This window comes from Thermobia domestica, chromosome 4 (genome assembly GCF_964235325.1).
Source record: "Thermobia domestica chromosome 4, izTheDome1.hap1.1, whole genome shotgun sequence".
Classification (NCBI taxonomy): domain Eukaryota; kingdom Metazoa; phylum Arthropoda; class Insecta; order Zygentoma; family Lepismatidae; genus Thermobia; species Thermobia domestica.
In genome coordinates, this window is record NC_137457.1 from 244680529 (window position 1) to 244704144 (window position 23616).

The window sequence follows — 23616 nt, forward strand, 5'->3', positions numbered from 1 at the left end:
TTAAACAAGCACTCGACTCGACCTAAGTGTTATTTAATGTATATATACAAGTTATTAATGAAATATACCAATAACTCAAGGAAGTGATTCCGCAAATGAAAATAAGAGAAAAAATTAATATGAACCTGTGGGGAAAAGTCCATAGATTCACGGCTATAGGTGCCCAAAATCGTGGAAAAGCTGAATTTTAACCCGGAATAAATCTAATTTTAGATACCATGGAATAGTCATCACTATCAACTTAAGGGAAGTTTTACATAAAAATAGTTCTCTAATACGCATATCTTATTACGTGCGAAATTGATGTTGCTGGTATGTTTTACTGACGGGTGAGATAAACTACATGAGTAAACTCCTAGCAACGAACATAATTTACTCTTACTTCACTGTCTTCAGTTCTATAAGTTCATTGTCGTCCTTGGCTAGAGTCAGTATCAACATGTTTTGTTCCTTTCTTTGATTTGTTTTCCTGTGACATTGACGGCGTTTTGGTATAAATTTTTACAGGATTGACAATAGATGGTATCGCGTAGAGCTGCTGCAACGTACGCTCAAGGTTGAACCGCTACACATCATTCACGGTCTTTCTTACATTTCCTTAGCGAATAGCACTCTTCAATGACTTTTACACAACTGCATATAACGATTATAGCTCGAAGTCCCCAGGAATTGAATTCTTGATATCTCCATTTTTTATCTTTCTCTCTATTAGATCTAAATTATTCTCCTTATATCCTGGACAAATCCAGCAAGTTGAAACTAGCTCATAATCTTTCTTCGTAGTTTTCTGCTACATTTACTTGAATCTAACAGTAAATGAGTAGTTCGATCTAACATAGTAGTAACCTCCACTTCTGACTAAATTGAGTTATTAGTTGGAATGTGTTGGGATAAAACATAGAATAGTATGAAGGTAGTATAATTCCGGAAACGCGTCTTAGAGGACATGAGAAACCTATTTTGTACTTGTCGCTTCAATGAATTCAAAAGGAATATTCTACATTCTTTCCCAGTTTACTAGAAATTTAACAAAGGTAACATCTCATTATGTTTCCGCGTGCCGATCAACTGTGTATCACCGTTTAGATAATGCAATTTCATATGAAAGCAGGAAAGTGGAACTGATAACTAGTCTATTACACAATATCGCATAGTAGAAAAGTTATTAATAGCTGGATTTAGACAAAAGTTGAAGTACGTACGTTAATCACCCGTTCATAGAGGGGTTTAGGGTGTTTCTATTACGTGTTAAAATATAGGAAGCATCATCTATAACCACATAAAAATGTCGATCCTAATTTTGGTGGTAATGGTTTTGTAATTAACGTTCCTCTTAATATACCTTTAAGTTCCAGCTACACTAAATTATTTCCATATGTTATGAACTTTAGCCTCATAATTTGTAATGAGACAAACGGAATTCCCATCCGAAGAAATCGTTGAGACTTTTTCGACCTTTAAGAAACTGCAAACAGTTTAACTTCATTTCTGAACCAGAAAAGTAAAGGGAAATACAATATACATCAAAATATACTAAGACCTACACTCAATAACATATTTATATATTTCATACAATATTATCCCCATGCATGTAACAATTAATATTCAACGAATTTACGTTTATCATAAATAGGTCATAATTATAATCATAAAAAGGTCGAAGGTAATTATTTATTAATATCAGTAAGTTAGAGAAAGTATAATATTACATATTAGTATATAAAAACAACCTTGTAGTATACATCATAGTTAAACACCTGACTATTAATTATTCTTGAAAATAATATAATTTTGTTTGATAAGACTATTTGAAAATAATTATTGAAATCATTGACTTCAATCATAAAGGAATATTACTGTATTTAAATAAAACCATAGCATAGAGTGTTATTTTACTATTTTAAGTTATAAATCTAGTAAAAAGTATAAGAATATTAATAATGAAAAGTGGTAGTTAAAGTACTTAATAAGTTACACGTAAATAGAATTGTACACGAAAAGTTTAAACTAAATGCTTTAAAATATGTTTACCTAAAGATATTGGTAGCAAAACTAATCCAGGTACCCCAGGAAAGGACTCTGCAAGTAAATAAATAAATAAAATAAATTTTATAATTAAGTAAACACCCACAATAACTAATAATGTTCTAATGAAAAAGTATTTAATCCATTAACTTCTTTATTTATTATTCTTAATTTGAACTTTTTTACAATATATACCGTAACTTTCAATGATTATTGTGTTATGAATATATTAACAAATATTATTATTACTATCAACACATTATTTTTATGAACTGTTTGTGTGTGTTTATCGGATTATTACTAAAAGTTTTAATGAAATGAATGGGAAGACAGTTTTAACAATTTTTTTCACCTTCCTTACAATTAACAATACATATTTGAAGAACTACTATTGTTAAGAAATACAAATATGATACATTGCTTTATATTATAATGGATTAATTTTGAGAAAAACTATTAGTTGGGTTATTTTAGCACCATATTGCAAGTTATTTCCTAAGTTTTAACATATGAGGCAACAATAACGGGAATAAAGATAATTCAGACTATTTCCAACCACTAACTCAAAAATATTTGATTGTTAACTATGTTACTATATCAAAAGTCAACTTCAGCACAAAATTCTACACTTGGGTAACTTATTGCTCTTTTAACTTTTTCCAAGGAAAGATTGCGCACTATCTTGTTCAGTCATAGACAAGTTAGAGATAAATGACTTAACAATACTATAACAATTATAAACAAATAGCTACAGAATCATAAAGATGGATATTACAACCGTATGTAAATTCCGTGTGATTAGTGTAGAGTCAAACACATTGACTGCAACATATTACCAAGTATCACTAAACAACCCTCGAAAATGCGAAACCAGTTAGTTTAACTCGATTTTATATCAGAGTAAGTATGATTGACTCAATTTAGACCTTTGAAAAGAATCTGAGAGGTTGTTAGAACTGAAAAGGGTGTGTTAGGGGGAGGAAAGGGCTACCAAAACTCCACCTACACACATGCTGTCAGAAAAATTAAATGGGGATTCTCACTCAAGACAGGTACTAAGATCGGACGGCTATCCTTTGAAAAGAAAGCATAATTATCAAAAATGAATCCTGCAAAAGATTTTCTGAAAAAAGAGAGACTGGGTGTGGGAAGGAGGTTAGGTAACAGAAGGAATACCTTCATTTCGACGTCTGGGCTCTGATGCTCGTATCCACGGGCTCGGCTCTTCTGGCTCTCTAGACGGCTCTGGTCTCACAACGTCGGCGAGTTCCTCTCCCAAGTGAAGCTCCAGTTAGCTGGTAGGAGTCCAACAGCAACTCCGTCAGCACCCTCTTCTTTTTTGACCGCGACTTCCCAAAGCGGAAGTTTTCAGTCCTATTTAAGCTCGGGCTCAAGGCTCGGTGACTATTACAAGTAAGCCTAGAAGCGAGTACCAGACGTCGCAAGAGGTGTGGTAAAGGAGAAGTCAGGATGGTGTAGGAGAAGTCAGGATGGTGTCTCTCATGATTCATTACAAAACAATAACAACAATCACATACATCACATCACAATTGTAAAATGCCGATTCAGCGAAAGATAATTCAGTCGGTCACCAGCTCTTCAGAGCACTAGACCACAACACGATTGTTTCTCATAGCGTAATATAATCATATAGTAAAAGGTTTCTGTCCTTTACCAAAATGCACTAAAACTCACAAAACACGAATAACACAAACAAAACTAGGTAGCCCACATCATTGTTCGCTGGAAAACAAATATGTATAAATTCAATTAATCGATAATAAATCAATCACAACAGTCTTCAATGTGGGACCCAACAGAAATCCACATATTCATTTACACTCCCACCTCTGAAACCTAAGATATATAAAAGAAATGCAAGTTTATTTTATATTATCGTCCATTAAATATTATCTATCATTAAATTGAAAATCATATGTATATAAACGTATCACCAACTAAAAAAAAACACTACAATAAAACGGAAAAGAAAGAAATGAAAAATGGCACTGAAAACATAAATATCAATTTTTTAACAATTCAAATTAGAAGTTGCATTCTTCTTCTCCATATCATTTTACTTTTAAAAAAGGGAAATAATAAAACACGCACACATGATATATATATATATATATATATATATATATTTGCAACCACAATTAGCGTGCATTCATCGCTGAAGAAAGACATTCTTTAAAGACACAAATGTATATGAACACAAACACGTGTAGTTGTTGACAATCAACTGTAGACCTTTAGAAGAAACTGCTGACACTGATCCTTGCAAATATGTCGATCACTGTTACTTCAAGGTAGTACGTGGCCTTGCTGGATGAGGTTCCAAAAGCTTCCACTAGGGCGGCGGTGTAATCTGAACAAGTGCGAATCTTCTGCCTCAAAAATTACGGAACAAGTTTGGTGCGTCAAAAAGATGATTACAGTTTCGTTAATCGTCATAAGATAATTCAGTCGGTCACCGGCTCTTCAGAGCACTAGACCACAACACGGATAGTGAGCGCAGACGACTGCAGATGGAGGCAGATATCAAAAGGACAATAAAAAGTATAACTAATTAAAAGGAAGGGTATAAAATAACTAAAACAAAGGTAAAATAAGTACTACTCGGAACAGGGGAGGAAAAAGAGAGATGCGTGTTAAGGTGGGGAAGTCACATGTGACTGATGAAAACGGGTAGGTTTTAAAGGAAAGTTACGTAATACAAAAGTTAGGCTTTCACTCCTTAGGGGTGAAGGGAAAAACTGAAGTGGGAAGTTACAGCTTGTAAATGATATTCAGCTTGCACAGAGAACATTCTCTGATGAAAATTCCATATGGCGTCAGGGTACGCCATCCACGTAACGGGCAATACAGGGCTCAGGCCAACACAAAACGTACTGCATCTTGGTGGGTTAGAGTTGGTAGAAGATGAAATCCATAGTCGGAAAACAAATCTCTGGTCCTTGAAGTAGCCTTCCTGGGGGGCGGTGGTGTCTGAAAGTCTTCGTTGAGTATAAACATCATTGACATCGTTCACTCTTAGATGAATGCATGGGAGCAGGGAAAAAAGGATTTCAATTTCACGTGAAAAATAAGGTAAAATAAACTGTGAAAAACTGGTAATCGGTATAATGATAATGTGGGAGGAAAAGAGGAACAAAAATGTTTCAGAAATATACCTGCGATAAGAAATAAAGGGGAAGGTGGAGATAGAATGTAAGTACAAGGCTAATCGTGATACACCGAAAAGCAAAAGTAAAAGGGAGCAGGGGAAGAAAAGTAAATGGAGAACAAGACAAAGCTAAAATGAAAAATTATGCATTAATATGATTTGTAATTGCTGCCCAACAACAAAATAAATAAAACAAAACAACCATATGTCAACACAACGTTTAGGGGTGAAGGTGGGCGGGGTGGCCAGAATAATCATAAGGGTGAAACCATTTCCTGTTTCAGCAAATCTTCTTATAAACTGGAACGGGGCCAAGGTTATGCCGCCTAGCACTCGGCTAACAAAAAAAAATACTTATTATGACTATTCTAGCAACGGCGGCGGGGGCGGGGCCAAAGGGAACCGAAGAAAGAAAATCAAGGTAATGAACCAATTTCATACTTGACGTCAACACAGACTGGATTTCATGACGGCCGGGGTAGGTACACTCAGAATCAAAATGAAAGTGATCGAATTATGATCCCTGTAAATGTTCAATATAGAAGTTAATCAGATATATCCAATTTTCCTCCGCAACTTAGTAGGCAACAAACGCCAATATTACAGATAGGTTAGATAGTTGCGTAGAAAATGAGCTTTCGTAGATTCTCTTGTAGCATTCACCATAGAGCGAGACTCTGGGACAGAAGTCACATTAGATAAAGGTAAGCATTGCTGTTCAGAATCATTACGACGAAATCGGGCATTAGAATGCCGCCTCTATAATTTATAAAGTAAGAAAACACCAATAAGTAACAGAGATATTTCCAGAACGTGAACAACAACCCAAGCGAAAAGGATTCTCTAACTGTTAGGAAACAAGCGCAAGAAAACAGAAGTATCTAAGGAAAATGCAGAAAACAAGAATAAAAATAAAATATATCCTAATAAGCATAGTGGACCATTGCATTTCTATCGATTAATAACTAAATCCAACATTTCTAAATCATACGCTAAAGGTTCTAGGGTGTAATAATATGCATCATTCAGAACTCAAACAATAGGTAACGGTCAACCTAGTTACACAAAAATCAGTTACTATTTCAAAAATATCTGGCCGAATCATTCCACCATACAGAGTTTCTCGAGAAAAGGAAGTATTCCTACACACCAAAACAACTAAATAATTCAACAAATCACTGATATTTATCTGTCCAAAATAGTGGACACATCTCAGAAAAATAAACTTCACAAAACTTTTATTCTTCAAACTTGACTCATTTAGGCACAAACTGGAATTTAACTTTATGTACAAATGACAGAAAAACAAAACGTCAATAATCTGAGAAATCGGTCTGTCTTAACACAAACAAAACTCCAAGGTCCTGCAAAACTGAAAAATCATCCTGGAAACAATGATATTTCAGTAAATGAACAGGAACCAAACAACAGAAGCAAATTCCTATACAAACAACTATAAACCATAAATTCAACCAAAATAAATACAAAATGTTGCACGTAACAATCTACTAACACATTAAAAAATAAACTTAAGGATCCGTGGGTTGTGTAGATCGAATTTGACGTCTCAAGTTACATATCTGGATACACTGAATGCAAATTGCCAAAAACAAAATTATCAATACTATTGGGATCACAATCAGATAAGAGGTATGCAACGTATTAAAACGTTTAACAAGGAATTCTGTATGGGCTAGTTTCAAGGTCTGCAATTCTGAGTCTAAAAAAATAACCTCGTTTCAGCGTTCACCATGAAACGGCCTAGCTGGAGGAAGAAGGGAAAACCAGCATCCCATTCTCTGTAGAAATTATACTTATTATTATTTAGGATTAATCGATTTTCATACTTTGCTATAAGAATAAACTTCTCTCCTTTCAGGTATGTCATCTCAAACACAAAGGAAAAGAAAGAAAAATTTCAGTGGGAATTCCTTGGTGTCTTAGGTGGTGGATGTAACTTGCATGTTGTTTTTCTTTCTTCACTTCTGACACATTATAGAAGGACGCGTGTATACAGCGCGTCCATAACATACACTTACTAACATAGGTCATAATCCCCTGTTAGGCCAGTAACGACCTAACCAAAACAATATATACTAAAATATGTCTTCTTTTTCAGCTCTACTTCGGGAAATAAACATGCATCAATCTCTCATAAACCCTTTGATTCTCTCTGTCAGATTGACAAAATAGAATTACATCCACCAATTACACATTCTCTTCCAAAAATTTCCATATGCAATCTAAAGCGATACAGCACGCTTCTTCCTTAGGGAAAAAGAAAACACTAATTGCAATGTTCGGGAATGCTAGCGATCTAAAACCATTCTTCAACGCTAAACTTAGGGCTTTTTCATAACATGGTTGTAGCTTCTTCGGGTTCTTGTCAGACGGAGCACTGGCGTATATGAGATAAGATACGGGAAGGTTGTAGGCGTCAGTGATGCAAACATCTCCAACAAACAGCAGATCTTCTTGCAGTCTTGAATTAGATGTCCGGCAACCTGATGAATCGTAAGGCAAACACCTCCTCGTGGCTGCGGTGGCGTATTAGTACTATTTATAATGCAATCCCCAGAAAGCGATGTAATGCTTCCAAAATTTAGCGCTACTCATTTATTAATCTCCAGATTGGCTGAAAATTTCGGGCGAACTTTGTCCTTTAAAGAAAACGTGGGGGACCCATATCATTCCAAATCGGTAGGTCCACCATGGAAACCATGTCCCTGATAACCAAACAAACAGAAGAAGCATAATATCTTTAACCTATCGATGGCTATGGATTCAGTCTTTAACTGACTTCGAGGAGTTCGGTACTTCACTGAAGGAAACAACTGTAGTTCCACAGATCTTAAGTCACCTACGAACGTTCGCTGTCCATTGCGTCTCTTCACCGTTTGCTGTCCAAGGGCGTTTTGTTGACAGGCGTGGTGTTGGAAAGCCGTCTCTCGTGCTCAAAACCACAGGCTAGTCCCACATCGTCTTCTGACCAACTACAGATATCGGCGAACGGATGGATTAGGTGATACAAATGCTCCCGGTCTTTTGCTGACAAAACTGGGTGACATCCAATCGGGTTGGATCGCACATCTTCTGCGATTTCGCTAACTTCCCAGGTGTTGGGTTGAACTCCTCCATGGTGTTAGCAATGACTGCATCCGAATCGTAAGGCACCTCCTCAAATTCTTCTGCCAAACCAAGTACTGTTCCCATACGCAACTTCACTGGTCTGGTCGTGGGATTCCTCACATACACAACTGGCGTCTCACTATTCACCAAAACTCATGGGATAAAATTTCCTAATAACTCCTCAATTTGCTGGGAACGGGACAGCAACAACTTTTTTTCAGTAATGTCAAGCAAACTCCGAAGAGGCACCAGGGTATGAGATCGCGGTGGTAACACAGTATTTTCAAGGACTCTAAAAACGGGCGTGGAACAGCTTGCAAGTTTACTCGTAAGAACTTTAGACAAATGCACCTCTAAATTTCGCCCCGGTAATGAACGAGATGGTAAACGACCAAAATGAGAACGTGTAAAGGTATTATTTTCATAATCAATTAAAGCACTGGGACTATTCAAAAAATCAGCTCCAAGCAAAAAGCCATAATCTGAGTGCGGAATAACTCTAAAAATGTGAGTAAAACGTCTCCCATTAATGTCAAACTGAAGGGTCGCCAACTCGGAAACATATATAAATTTCCCTGTAACGCCTCGTGATCGAGTATTAATACGATATCATCTAGCATTATCCGCCACTAAATTGGAAACAATACAATTTATTTGGCTGCCACTGCCAAGCATTATCTTCGTTTGAACACCACCCATAATTACACTAATATGGGGTAACTAATTTTGCCTTTTCTTTCTTAATAACAACGCGGAAGTATTCGGATTGAAGGTCCTCAATGATATACTGAATCTAAGCTTTCTCTGAGGCATCAGGGTCTGACCTCAGAATAAGGTCCTGCTTAGAGTAAACATAGTCCATGACGCTTTCGTTCGTGCCCTGTTCCCTAGCTCTCATGTGGGATAAGGTAAAATGAGGAAGCTTTAAAAGTTTGGAGAACTTGCTCCTTAAATTGGTCATACGAACACTGCGCAAATTCAGGTTTCGTTTCAATGGATGAATACCAAGTTTCAGCCCCTCCCTTAAGTAGAGTGCCTAGGATTAACTTTATCCGTGTGCCATTCCATCCCTTAACTTCGGCAACAGTTTCATATTTCCTTAAGAATCTATCTACATCCTCGCCAAACCGTGTATAAAATAGCTCGGGCCTAATAATTGAATTCATGTAATGAACAGGACCCTCACCTGCAGCGGACGCCATGTCTAAAGTGTTCGGGTTCAATGAAACCAAAGACGAGGCAGAAATCTCAGAAAAGGTATCAGATAAGCGTAACTGATGACGTAAATTATGCAAATACTGACGCGTAACCTTGGCAGACTTCGGGGATGGACACGCGGCAGGTTCAAAATAAACAGTACTAATAAGATCTAAAATTTCCTCCGGAGGCACACCTAACTCTTCATGCAAATATCGTAACATAGACAAAAAACTAAAAACTTGGGCACACAACTACACATCACATTAATATTAAAATACTAATAATCAAATACGAGTATAAATGTAAAAATAATACCGAAAAATATGCGAAGCAAAATAGGGATACTTAAAAAACATGTTATCCTTCAAAGGGAGTTAAAAAGGAACATCTCGCCAGAACCTAACCATCAGGAACAAAAAATAAGAGGAAAACATAGCTGAGCTACTTTCCACTTGAGGACAACCTCTCTGACGCTGGCGAACTCCGCCCCTTAGCGAGAAACTCAGATCGGTCAACAGAACAGTTGTTTTTCATCCAAACCCAAAGTTTTCAACAAAATAGAATCATCCTTAACTGCTACTTCTGTCTTAGTCAACAGGAAATAATGAACTCAAACACAAACTGGCTGGAGGTAACACCATTTTCTCTGATCGATGTAGACGGAAACATTGACTGAAACGTCCTTAGAATAAACTAGCCTAAAATCATATGACAAAGTAAGAACTATTGTTGAATGTGAGTCGAAGAACTAGAGGGTGATATCTCCCACAAATAATCCAACGCTTAATATGTGCCCGTAAGAATCTTCAAACTTCTTACGGAAAGAAATTTATGGAACTTGATCGGTAGATCTTCACGTTTGAACTATGGGTAGTTTTTTCCATCCGTAAACAGGGCAGCGGAGTTAAATGCCCTTTAATAGTCTAGAGACTAAATCGTATATTCCATATGTCGCTAATGCGTCGTATTAAAAGCAGACAACGCATGTAGCATGAAGAAATAAGATCTCGACTGAAAGCAGGGAATTTCTGTTATTATTCGGATCAGAATCTTTTATCTTCAAGAATTCTGTCGTAGATTTTGAAGCTTAACATCTACAAAACGATAATCATCCCTGTTGTACTGTATGGATTTGAAACTGGTCGCTTACTCTGAGAGAAGAACACAGACTGAGAGTATTGGAGAATAAAATCCCGAGGTGAATATTTGGTCCCAAGAACGACAGGAATGGGAAATGGCGGAAATTTCATAACGAGGAACTGCATAACTTATATTGTTTACCAAACATTGTTAAGGTTATGAAATCTAGGTAGCTCAAGTGGGCAGGTCATGTAGCCAGAATGGAAGAAAGTAGGAGTGGGTGAAAGTTTTAACTGGAAATCCAATTGGAGAAAGATCAATAGGAAGAACCTAGGTGAAGATAGAAGGACAATATTAAGACGGATGTCGGAAAATTGGACTGTAAAGTAGAAACTGGATCCTGTTGCCAAAGTGAATGGAGAGTTTCTGTGAATGCAGTATTCAACCTTCAGCCTCTATAGTCCATAGAGTTAGTTAGTTAGCAGGCCTTTTTGCTTAAGAACAAAACAGAAACATGAAAAAGCATTACATGAACAGAGAACATTAAGAATTTCAATGTTTTTATTTCGGTTATGCAGTTACATCTACGTGAAGTTAGCCCTTGCTTTCAAATTTCGATTCGATACCAACATCTTTTGTTATTGATTGTTTTAAAGAAAAACTCGTTTGTTTTAAAAAAATAAGGAGCTGTTTACAAAATAAAGTTGAGGGGGAAGGATAGCTTTACACTGGCCCTGTACTTTCAAATATCGATTCGAAATCGAAGCCAATCATTTGGGTTTCGTTTGATATTGATTGATTTGAAGAAAAAAAGTTTCAAAATAAACTTAAGGGTTACAAAATACAGTTGGGGGAGCAACTGCACACTGGCCCCTGTACTTTCAAATTTTGATTTGAAAACGAAGTCAAGAGTTTGTTTTTCGTTTGTTATTGATTGTTTTGAAGTTAAAATCGTTGGTTTCGAAAAATGTAATGAGATATTTATCCAATAATCGAGGAAGTTCCGAGGTAACTTCACACTGTCCTCTCCAATATTTTCAAATTTTGCTTTGAAAGTAAAGCCAATCATTTGTTTGGTGTTTCGTATTAATTGATTTGAGGGAAAAAAAATAGCTTGTTTTGAAAATAGTAAGAAGATATTTACAAAATAAAGTTGAGATGTAGCCAAATTTAGCCAAGTCCCTATACTTACAAATTTCGATTGAAAACCAAAATCAATAGAAATAATTTGATGTTCGATTGTTGATTATTTTGAAGAAAAAACAGTTTTCGAAAAACATAAAAAGTGTTTACAAAAGAAATGAGTGATGAAACTTCACACTGTAAAAAATCGTCGTGTTATTTCATTGACATACCTATGTGTTAACACGATTGTGTTAAATTTAACACAAACAAGTGGTTAGAACAATTCACTCTCCATTTGGAGTTGTGTGTCAAATGCTGGTAGTTGAAATGACACACAGCCTGTGTGTTAAATTAACACAAATGTAGAATTTCGGTGTTGTTTTCTGCGTGATTGCCAAATATGTTGGGCATGTAATTATAAATGCTTATGAATTGAAGCTACAGACAAACACAGTAGAAAGAAATACTTAAACAAATCCAGGTATACGCAAAATTTCAAAATGCAAAACCGCGCGATGTGTTTTCAATTGTTTTAGGTAATGTTTCTGAAAAAACCCTAACAGCACAAGATGTGCTAGACATGTACCATTTAGGTGTTCTAAATTCATCTCCCAGATTTGATACATTTATTGTTTCTTTCTCTAAGCGATTGTGTACTAGAAGCAACAAACGCATCAACTTTACTAGATGGCAACTGGCGCCGATCATTTGAAAGTGAATATGGAAGAACTATAACATAAAGTAAATAGACAGTCATCATTTTGTTATACAATTAGGTCTGCATGGCAAGCAGAATTTATCTTATCCCCAACGGTTATCGTCGAATATACGCGGGTTAAGGGAGCAATCTGATTAACCAAATTCAAAAGACCTCAATAATTTATCCCTCTTCATCGCCTTCGTGGCCAAGTCGGAAGAGCACGCGGCTAGTAATTGTAAGGTAGGTGGTTCGTGCCCCCCTCCGCCACTGGAGTACATTTTTTTACTTGTTTAGAGTGTTTTTTTAAGACTCAGCATAATGTAAACACATTGCGCATATAGGCGATTTAACATATTTTGGGGGAATAATTTTGAGGTTAACGCTTACGGCACCGCTCAACACCGATTGTGTGTTAAAGACGTAACACACCCCCTGTGCTAAACGCCAACACTGCGACGTATGTGTTGAATTAACACCGTATAGTGTGTTGCCCTGTGTTAAAACTCAGTTGAATTAACACGACCATTTTTTACTATGCACACTGGCAACACCGTCATATTTCGAATCAAAGCAAAAGCTAATTATTTGTTATTGGTTATTTTGAAGATTTTGTTTTGTTTGTTTGGAAAAATAGAAACAGAGACTTATCTGTTGTTGATTGTTTTGAAGATAAAAATCCCTTTTCCAAAACACAAAAAAATACGTTTGAAGATATATTTCGTGGTCAACTTCACGCTGGTCTTCACACTACTTTTTCTGCTTTTAGATTTCGATTTAAAACTCAACCAAATTGTTTATTTTTCCTTTCTTATTGAGTGTCTTCAAGAGAAAATATTTTATTTCTAAAAAATCTTAAAAGTTATATAAAAATAAAAGTTGGGTGAGCCAATTCACACCGATCATTCATTTTTTTTAATTTCAATAAAAACAATAGATAAAATAATTCTTAAATGTTGACGTTGCCAAGAACGTGCTCATTATTGTTTAACAGTTGTCCCCAAAACATTTGTTTCTTTGAAGGCACACGACTTTCTTAGTTAAGTTTACGATATTTATATTTATTTAAAAGCATTTCTGACAAAAAGTAAAAATGAGATAAAAAGAAAAGGATGAAAAAAATAAAGCTAACCGGAAGAAGTTAAAATCTGTATCGATCGATTTACTTGGTCAAGCTGAGTCAATTGATATACAGATTGTTCGTTGCTGATTATACCCCACCCCCGGAAACTAAATTAGACTCAGTAAACCGGAGGTGGTTGTCCGGAAATAGTTAAAATTGGTATCGATCGATTTCCTTTGTCAAGCTGAATCGATTGATACATAGACTGTATATATTTCGTTGATGATTATACCCTACACCTGGAAACTAAATTAGGCTTAGTAAAACGAAAGTGGTTAACCGGAAGTAGTCAAATTTGGTATCGATCGATTTATTTTGTCAAGCTGAATCGATCGATATATAGATTGTATATGTTTCGTTGATGATTATACTCTATCCCCAGAAACTAAATTAGGCTCAGTAAACCGGACGTGGTTAACCGGAAGTAGTTAAATTTAGTATTCATCGATTTGTTTTGTCAAGCTGAATCGATTGATATATAGATTGTATATGTTTCGTTGCTGATTATACACTACTCCCGGAAACTAAATTATCCCCCGAGATTCAATTTCAATCCTCTAGATATGAACTCGTACCACCAGTTTCTCACTGTATTTGAACATTACATACCTAAACCGAAAATAGTACTTTATTGTAGACTAAATTTATGCACCTAATAATTCATATATATGACTGTGTATGCGTATTGTTAAACAATATTTGATTTGTGGACCGACATTTTTGGATCAAAAGACCAAATATATTTCAATCAAAACTTATCGTATAGGCCTTATTACTGAAGAGCTACATATAGTGTAACCGAACCCGAACTATCAGTTAACTGAGAATGATGCGCAGACAATATGAACACCCGATTTAGGGTCCTTTCAAACATTTTGTGGCCCCTGATGCATACGATTTGCAGACGATATGGTGCTCGTTGCAGAATACAAAAGCAAATCAATAAAATGTTAGAAAACCTGAGGAAGGGATTTGAAGAATATGGGATGAAAATAAATGCTAGAAAGACAAGAGCCAAGGTGTTTGGAACGAAGCGCTCTGTGTCAAATATAAAAGTGGGAGGGGAGAAAATAGGGCAAGTGAATAGTTTTCGATTTCTGGGTAATATTCGTAATAATGATATGAAGTGCGAACGTGAAATAAAAGCAGGGATAAGAATGGCGAAAGAAGCCTTTAGGAAGAAGAAAAGCCTGTTTCGTGGGACCTTGAATAGAAAGTTGAGAAAGACTCATAAAATGGAGTCATTCCAAATGTTTCGTGTGGAGTGTTGTACTGTATGGGGCGGAAACATGGGCATTACTTAAAAGTGATGAAAAACGACTCGAAGCCTTCGAAATGTGGGTGTGGAGAAGAATGGTAAGAATTAGTTGGTTCGGGCTTAAAACGAATGGGAGAGTGTTAGAAATGATGGGGAAATAATAACACTTTTAAATATTACTAAGAAGAGGAAGAGAAACCTGGTTTGCACATTGCCTAAGAATAAATTGTATCATGAGAGGCTTCCTAGAGGTTACTGTGACAGGGAAGAGGCAGAGGGGCCGAAGGAGACTGCAATTAATGGATTATATAAAAATAGAAAGATCATACGTCAAGACGAAAAGGTTAGCGGAAGAACGTGGAGCATGGAAGCTTCTCAGTTTCGACAAGTGACCTGCCAATAAGGGCAGAATGCCTATGATGATGATGATCCAATTGGATCCAAATATCATAATTTTCAATAATATAGTATAGTATAGCCAAACCCAAACTATTACTTAACTCAGAATAATATTCTTATTCCGCAGAAAATACAAACACTCGACTTAAGGGCCGATCAATAATGTTGTGGCCCCTGATCCAATTGCATCCAAATATCCTATATATTTCAACAAGAATTTTCTTGTAGGTCTTACACAGAACTGCATATAGTGTAGCCAAACCGAAACTAGCAGTTAATTCAGTATGATGTGCTAATTCCGTAGAAAATTCGAAAGCTCGATTTAGGGCCATTCCAAATATGTTGTGGCCCCTGATCGAATTGGATCAACAGATCCAATATATTTCAATCAAAAATTTTCTTGTAGGCCTTATATCTGAAGAACTGCATATAGTGTAGCGAAACCCAAACTACCAGTTAACTCAGTATGGTCTGCTTATTCCGTAGAAGATATGAAAGCTCGATTTAGGAAAAGTTCAAATATTTTGTAGCCGCTGATCCAAAGAGTAATTATTGGCCAGAATCGCAATCCTTTAATCCATTTTTAGTTTTCCTAAAATTCATGTTTATATATAAACCTTCATTGCGACTCATCAGATCGATTACAGATTACTAATGTAAACTAAACGTTTAAATGCACTAGTAAAATGTATATTTGTATTTGCAAAATCATAAACGAATATTGGCTTTGTTGACAGATCAACTGAATACTGTAAATATAATAATGATATAAACAAAATAGACTTACCTTTTGGTAACACGTAACCAACACTTTGTGGTTGATGTACGTGACCTGCGAAGCAGAAATACAATGTGATATTATTAATAAAATTGAAGTATATGACAAAGCTCTGATATATTTAAAACTGAAACTTCTTATCAACTACGTTCCTTAACAAAGAATTCGAAAACTTTTACTTAAATATACATTTTCTAAGTACGGACCCAGTTATAAGACATAAAATTTATATAATTTTAGTGATCTATGGAGTGCTGTTAATTATAGAAGTAAACTCATCAAAGTTTCAATTGAATTGAGGTTCTTGCATAGTGTTTTATCTCACTAGACATTGTGTGACTCCAAATAAGATTTCCAAAAGTCGAGGTAGCGAAGCTTATCGTATGGAATTTTGATGTAAATAGCACTCTCAAATTAGTGTTTTTAATAATTTCAAGGTTTTGTTATCATTTACTGATTTATTAAGAACTGACACCGGCATAAAATTCTTATACGATATAGAATATTTACTCAACGCTCATTACGAAATGTAAAACAAATTGTTTTTAATGAAGTTTAGTCTTTTTTTCAACACCAAGGCAATATGAGACGTGGGCTCACACTTCTAGGTGGATTAGACACAACAACCAAGTCTTCAAAATTAAGAATAATGCTTGAGATCCTGTGCATCTAAATTACTTCAAATTTGATATGAAAGCGTTAAATATGTATAGTAAATATAAAACCATACAGCTAATATACAACTGATTTCAGAGCTCATTATTATCTTATAATTTACACTAATAAAAGTTTCGGCATTAGGATGGAAATTTAGTTAAAGAAACCAATTTATATTTTTGTTTAGAATAATTTGTTAGAACCTTCAATTATTTCTTAAGTTTACAATTAGCATTATTTTTACATGATTTAAATTGCAACCAAATTTATTCATACGACTGTTGATGTCATATTTGTACAAATATATATAAAGCAATAACTCCCGCAAAAGAGTAATGCTAATAGTGAATGATTAAGTATTTACATCTCTGTGATAACAGTAAATAATTGTTGTATAATTTTCAGATGCAAAAGGCGAATAATACTAACATAATCGAAAATTACATTATAATTCCTGCAATAACACTGTACGTTTTCTTATGAACTGATCGAACAATATATAGTAGCACTTATTAATGATAAATGATACAAAAACACAATATACATACATGCGTTCTACGAATAACACTACGGTCCATCTCCTGAAGAAACCAAGGCAGATAGGAACACTACTTCAAGGGACATAAAGGACATTATGCTGATAAGGATAATCCCCAAGAGGGTACCTAAGGGACTTACTGGGGGTTATTATAAAATTTTAAATAGCAACCCCCACCGTGTGGTACCTCGTTTGAACGCTAACGACGTGTAGTGAAAACTTCAAGAAACTCCTTGTTGCTATCATGTCTCAATCCATCATGGCGGCCATCCGTAAGTACGGTCGAAATACATGTAGTTAGCCCTCCTAACCCTCTTAGACTCCCTCATGGGGAATTTGTCTTATCAGAATAATGTTGTCTTTTATGTCCCTTCAAAGTTAAAAGGCTTCATGCTTCTATCTGCGTTGGTTTCTTCAGGAAATTGGCCTTAGTGTTATGCGTGAATCGTACTTCGACCGTAGCTACGGATGACTGCCATGTTGGAGAGGGACACGCTAGCGACATGTAGTTTTCAAAACCGGCCTCTACACGTGAGTGCCTTTCAAAAGAGGTACCACACGGTGGGGTTTCTTTTAAGATTTTGTAGTTACAAACAACTCTCTTAGGTCTCCCTCTTGGGGATCCTCCTTATCAGCATAATGTTGTCTTTTATGACCCTTCAAGGTTACAAAAGGTTTCATGTTTCTATCTACCTTGGTTTCTTTAGAATATTGGCCTTAGTGTTATGCGTGAAACGTACGTCGACCGTAGTTATGGATGGCTGCCATGTTGAAGAGGGACACGCTAGCGACATGTAGTTTCCAAAACTGGCCTCTACACGTGATTGCCTTTCAAACGAGGTACCACACGATGGGGGCTTCTTTTAAGAGTTTGTAGTTACCAACGTAACTCCCTTTGGTCTCCCTCTTGGAGAATCCTCCTTATCAGGATAATGTCCTTCATGTCCCTTGAAGGTCATATTTCTATCTGCCTTGGTTTCTTCAGGAAACGGGCCTTACTTTTATGCATGGAATATACTTCGACCGTATTTATGGATGGCCTTCATGTTAGACAGGAACACACTAGCGACATGTAATTTTCAAAACTGGTCATTACCCTTCATGTCATTACCCTTCAAAGAAGATACCAAACGGTGGGGGTTACTATTTAAAATTTCGTAGTTACTGCCAGTAACCACCATGAGCACATCTCATGAGGGATCTCCGTATCAGCATAATGTTGTCTTTTATGTCTCTTGAAGGTTACAAAAGTTTTCATGTTTTTATCTGCCTTGGTTTCTATAGGATATGGGCATTAGTGTTTTTCGTGGAACGCACTATATATATATATATATATATATATATATATATATATATATATATATATATATATAGATAGATAGATAGATAGATAGATTGATAGATAGATAGATAGATAGATAGATAGATATAAGGTGGTACATATGCCATAGTACAGTGGATTACTTTGTAAACAAACATGATTAAAACTAATCAGACTAGTGTAGAGCGGACTTGAATAAAGGAGCTACAAATTGATGCATGCTTGGTGAATGGCGGCCATTTTGACGGCCGCCATGCTGGATCCAGGTTACTTTTTTTCAAATGGGAATGTAGGCATGTGACACATCAATTAACACTGTTTTTGCAGGGGAATGCAGTCCCACAAGCAGAAATTCATTATCATGTCCGTTCCAAAGTTATGACGCCCTGAACTCCCACCTACACGATGTGCTCCACATTTTGCCATTCCATTGCAACACGCAACTGGAGTCTCTTAATCCAGTCTTTCTGAACCCGTAACAACACAGTGGGGGTGATGCTATCAAAGGCGTCCTGAATACATCCCTTTAGGTGTGCAACGTCCCGAATCTTCTCCTGATGCACCAGGTGATTTAAGTGTCCTTTAAAACAATCCAAGGGAGTGAGGTCCGCCGCAGGGCTGGCCACTCTACACGACCTCGATGACCGATTAAGAGTCCAGAAAAAATGCAGAACCAAGGCATAGTGCATAGTGCGGTGGAGCATCTTCTTGCTGAAAATATCTCGGCAAGGTGGCATCAGGGCAGAGAAGCTACGAAAACACCAACTCGTGTAACATGTCCATATATCCACTTAGGGTACGGGAAGGGGCCCGATCCTATAATAAGGGTCCTATGATCGACGTGTTCCATAAGCCACACCACACCATATGAGCAAGGGTAACCCTCTTGCAGGAATCGTTCGCATGTGGGTTTGCATCCGACTAATATCGCATGCTCTGGAGATTCACTTACCCATCCAAATAAAAGTTTGTCTCCTCTGTGAAGAGAACGCTGGTTGGGAAATGCGGATCTTGATCATATTGTGACAAAGCCCAATAGGAGCCGGTCTGTATCATCGTCTGAAAGGTTCTGGACAAGCTGCAGCCTAAAGGGATGCCACTTGTTTGTAAAGACAATCCTCCTCACGGAAGCACGTCGTACGCCTGTCATCGCTGATAGTTGTCTTGTGCTGCGCTCCGGACTTTTCACACTCGCAGCAAGCACAATTGTGGATGTCTCCTCATTTGTCGTGGTTCGTCGGTTACCTGAGCGTGGTCTGTAAGCAAAGTTACCCGTTACACTGAATTTCCTAATGAGGTAGCTAACGGTATTTTTGCTTCTTGCAGGCCTCTTTGGGTAGCACACGTTGAAGTCCTGGGCAATTGCAAGACTGTCTCTTTCCCCAGGCATTAAGATGATCTAAATTCTTTCCTGCTTCGTCAGTGTCATTATGCTCTACCTGCAACTAAAAAAGTCTGTCAAATTTGGGACGTCACGTCTTTCTTGCAGCGTTAGTGCCATTTCGCTCTTCCTGCAAGGAAACAGAAAACCGTCAATTTTGGGAATTCATAACTTTGGAACGGGACATGATAACGCATTTCTGCTTGCGGGACTGAATTCCCCTCCAAAACAGTGTTAATTGATGTGTTACATGCCCACCTTCCTATTTGAAAAAATAACCTTGATTGACGACTGCGGCCATCAAGATGACCGCTATTCACCAAGCATGCATCAATCGGTAGCTCCTATACTCAAGCTATCAAGCTATCAAGCTCCGCTCTCTGCTAGTCAGATTTCCTTTTTTCACACAGAGAAATTTGTGACCGCTTATCATAACTATTTTCTTTAATTTGACAATTGTGGTATTGAAGCAATATATGTGGGTTTGAGCTTCTCAGTTATTTTTGTTTCGTTCTTATGTGATGTATTGTGAGTTAACCCAGTTTCTGAAGTTAAAATAGTGCCAACCTTTTCTCGTACTTGTAAAATATAGTAATAATAGATTTTTGGAACAAACCAAACAACCAGCTAATAAAATTAATCCTAAACACGACTGTTGGGACATGATGTTTTTACATGTCAAATTAACGCTTCAAATGTTGCTAATTTTCTACACGTGAGATTCCATATACAAAGCTATTTAACTTATTTAGATTTCGTTAATGTGCCATAAATTTTATATTCTTCGCCGAAGTCATCTTCTATTCCATTGATTAGAGAGGTTTTACGCCACAAAAGGTCCGGTAGTTCTAGATTTTTGATATGTTGTATAAGTGGGCAGAATAGTGAAAAATCAGAAATTTTCGTCACTCTACCCCTTGTTCTCCCTCTGTTATATTGGAAAAACTGCATTTTGAGACTTTTTAAAATTTTGCACCTACAACTCCGTTCCAGTGCATGCAAGCTAAAACAAGTATTTTTAATTTCGTAGAAGATAACATTTTCTACAAATCTGATGGTGTATGTTCTTCTACGTTCAATGCAAACGGAGGTATAGAAGCCCTAAAACTCCTAAGATTGCGTATATTGTAAAATGCATAGTTTCTTTCGACTTTACGTAGCAATAACTCCGTCTCACTTGGTGTATTGTTACTACAGTCTGTTTTTTCTTTGTTTCAGATGACAGAGCCAAGACGACGATGAATTTCATCCCATGTTATCGATATAAGTGATTTCAATCCAAATAAGAAGTACGTAATAGTAGTGGACATGACTAATGGCCTCCTCATATCAATAAGTTACGTTACATACTTTATGCTTTATATGTGAGCAGAGTTTGGAAGAAGGTGAAACGTTTATTGTAAAAACGAAAGGAAGTATTAAAAGAAAAAGTAATTATACACACTTTTTGGCAAATAAAAATGAAATTAAAGTTCACAAATATTGTTCAAAAGCATATAACGATCAGAGACTAATAGATAGGTATCTACGTGGTGGAAATGATGTATGTAAGCCGTCTAGCTCAACAACAGCACCAATGGTGCTTAGATCGGAGTGTGAAGGATTTCAGTTCAAGGACCATTGCTTCCTTTGTGGGGAAACAGTTACACCTGAATTTTTGAAACAACAAAAGAAACTTCCTCTTGCAAGACGAAATTTAGTTCATATGGTGCAAATGGACTCAGTCAAGGAGAAGTTTTTGGAGGCAGCTAGGAAATGTGGAGACGATTGGGCTCAAAAAATTATTGAGAGGGTTCCTCGAGATTTGGATCTGGTTGCGGCTGATGTGCAGTATCACATTAATTGTCAAAGAAAGTTGTATCAAGAACCACCTTCTAAATATGCAGGAAGCTATAGACCTGATTCAAGAGTAGATACAGCAATGGAATACATTTATTCATATCTTAATAAGAATAGTGAGGAATGTCAATTTTTATTTTATGAATTGGTAAGTACAATTGAAGGGGAATATCAGATCGATCGAAGAACAATTAAGCAACGTTTGCTGGAAAGTATGGAGAAGATATACTCATTGTAGAGACCGCCAACAAGTCAACGGTTTGCTTTAAAAATACGGGGTACAAAATACTGACTGAAAACTGGTATCAGAATAAACACTCTGATGCTCAAGTACAGAGAATGAGAGTGGTAAAGGCAGCTGCAGACATATAATTTTGGCCGACATTCGCTCTCAAGTGTACGATGTCACTGAATATCTACCCTGTAACCAATTTTTGAACAATATAATGTCAGACATTCCAGACTCTTTACGCTTGCTTCTTGAAACTGTAATACTGAAAAAAATAATATTAGCTCTTTGGATAAATGGAAAAAGAAATGTATGGACATAGCTCATGCTTTCATTGCCACAGCACGACCCAGGTCCTTCCTGTCGCCCCTTTTAACATGAATAAGCGTGTTCATGTATAGAAATTTCCGTTCTAAACTTCTCATTGGTATCATGCCTTCCCTTGGTTTTTCGTCATCTCACCACGAGGCACAAGTACTTGAAGTATATTCTATCACGCAGCCACAACCACCCTTTATCAAAGCCGAAAGAACTGATGCCTTCTGCCAGTTCGTTTTCGACAATGCTAACTTTAATATCAATACATTAGACGGTCGAGGAAAGTTTCATGCTATGGGTGGAATAGTATGTGTGATTCCACACGATGCTGCGGTGCAAGGGGAAACCCTGCACCGTTCCCGAAAGTTGACTGCATCAGAACTCTGGCAAGAGCTGGTTCAATAGTGCTTCTTAGATTTACCAAGAACCCAGATACCGGTATGTTGTAATTAGAGATCTCAGTAGCCTATCCTCTGCTTCCACTGACAGTATTTTGCCGTCACTTACTGATATTCTATGGCTATATGGAAAGACACGCGATAGCCTTGAGCCAAATGTACCAGGGTGGAGCGGTTTCATGGACTAAGCTACAGCCAACCTAGATTATCAACGTTAGAAAATAGTTTACCTTCCATTTATCAATGCCCCACCGAGTAATCCTGACACTGTTTACACATCACTTCTCATTGCTCGTCAGAAATGTAATATCTTCAACCAAAAAACATGTTTTGTAACATTTGATCAGCCATTATACATAAAGGCCCAGGAAATTCTCCACAACGGCACACAACCAGTACTGCAAGATGTAATAGTGAGGCTTGGAAGCTTTCACTTACTGATGTCGCGCTTGGGAGCTATTGGTACAATTATGACTGGTAGTGAATTTAATGAGCTGTTTGCCACTATCTACGCTGAGAATAGTACCATTAAAATTATTGTCTGGCCATGCATATTCCCGAGCATTGAGGGCTCACTTGTTGACCCACCATGCTTTTGTTCTATTAGTACTGGACACGATTGAATTCACTGACGATAAAAAGGATCTGCTAGAGAGATTATTATCAGATGTTCAACAATCCACGGTCCTACAAGCTGACGAATGTGAAGAATTCAAATCTGTGAAGGATAAATTTATAAAAGGCATGAAAGATTCGCAACAGAGGGGGTCTACTGCACAACTTTGGGTTCAGTACTTCAAAATAGTTACTCTTGTGAAATAATACGTTGAAGCTGAAAGAATGGATAACTTCGAATTTCATCTGGACACTGTCAAAAAGGTGATCCCGTTTTCCCACTCTGCCGGACATTGGTTCTATGCCAAAAGTGTTCATTTATACCTATAGGAAATGC

General features: G+C 36.8%; 1 protein-coding gene across 7 annotated transcripts in view; it reads right to left on the minus strand.

Moving 5' to 3' along the window:
• The window catches only part of LOC145683479 (uncharacterized), a 292118-nt gene that overhangs the window by 199269 nt on the left and 69233 nt on the right, over positions 1 to 23616 (minus strand). For all 7 annotated transcript variants that reach the window (XM_081754810.1, XM_081754814.1, XM_081754812.1 and 4 more), the window contains exons 3-4: positions 15993 to 16037; positions 2032 to 2079 (exon numbers count right to left, since the gene is read on the minus strand). In XM_081754810.1, the coding sequence (XP_081610936.1) occupies positions 2032 to 2079; positions 15993 to 16037 (93 nt within the window). The remainder of the gene's footprint in view (positions 1 to 2031; positions 2080 to 15992; positions 16038 to 23616) is intronic.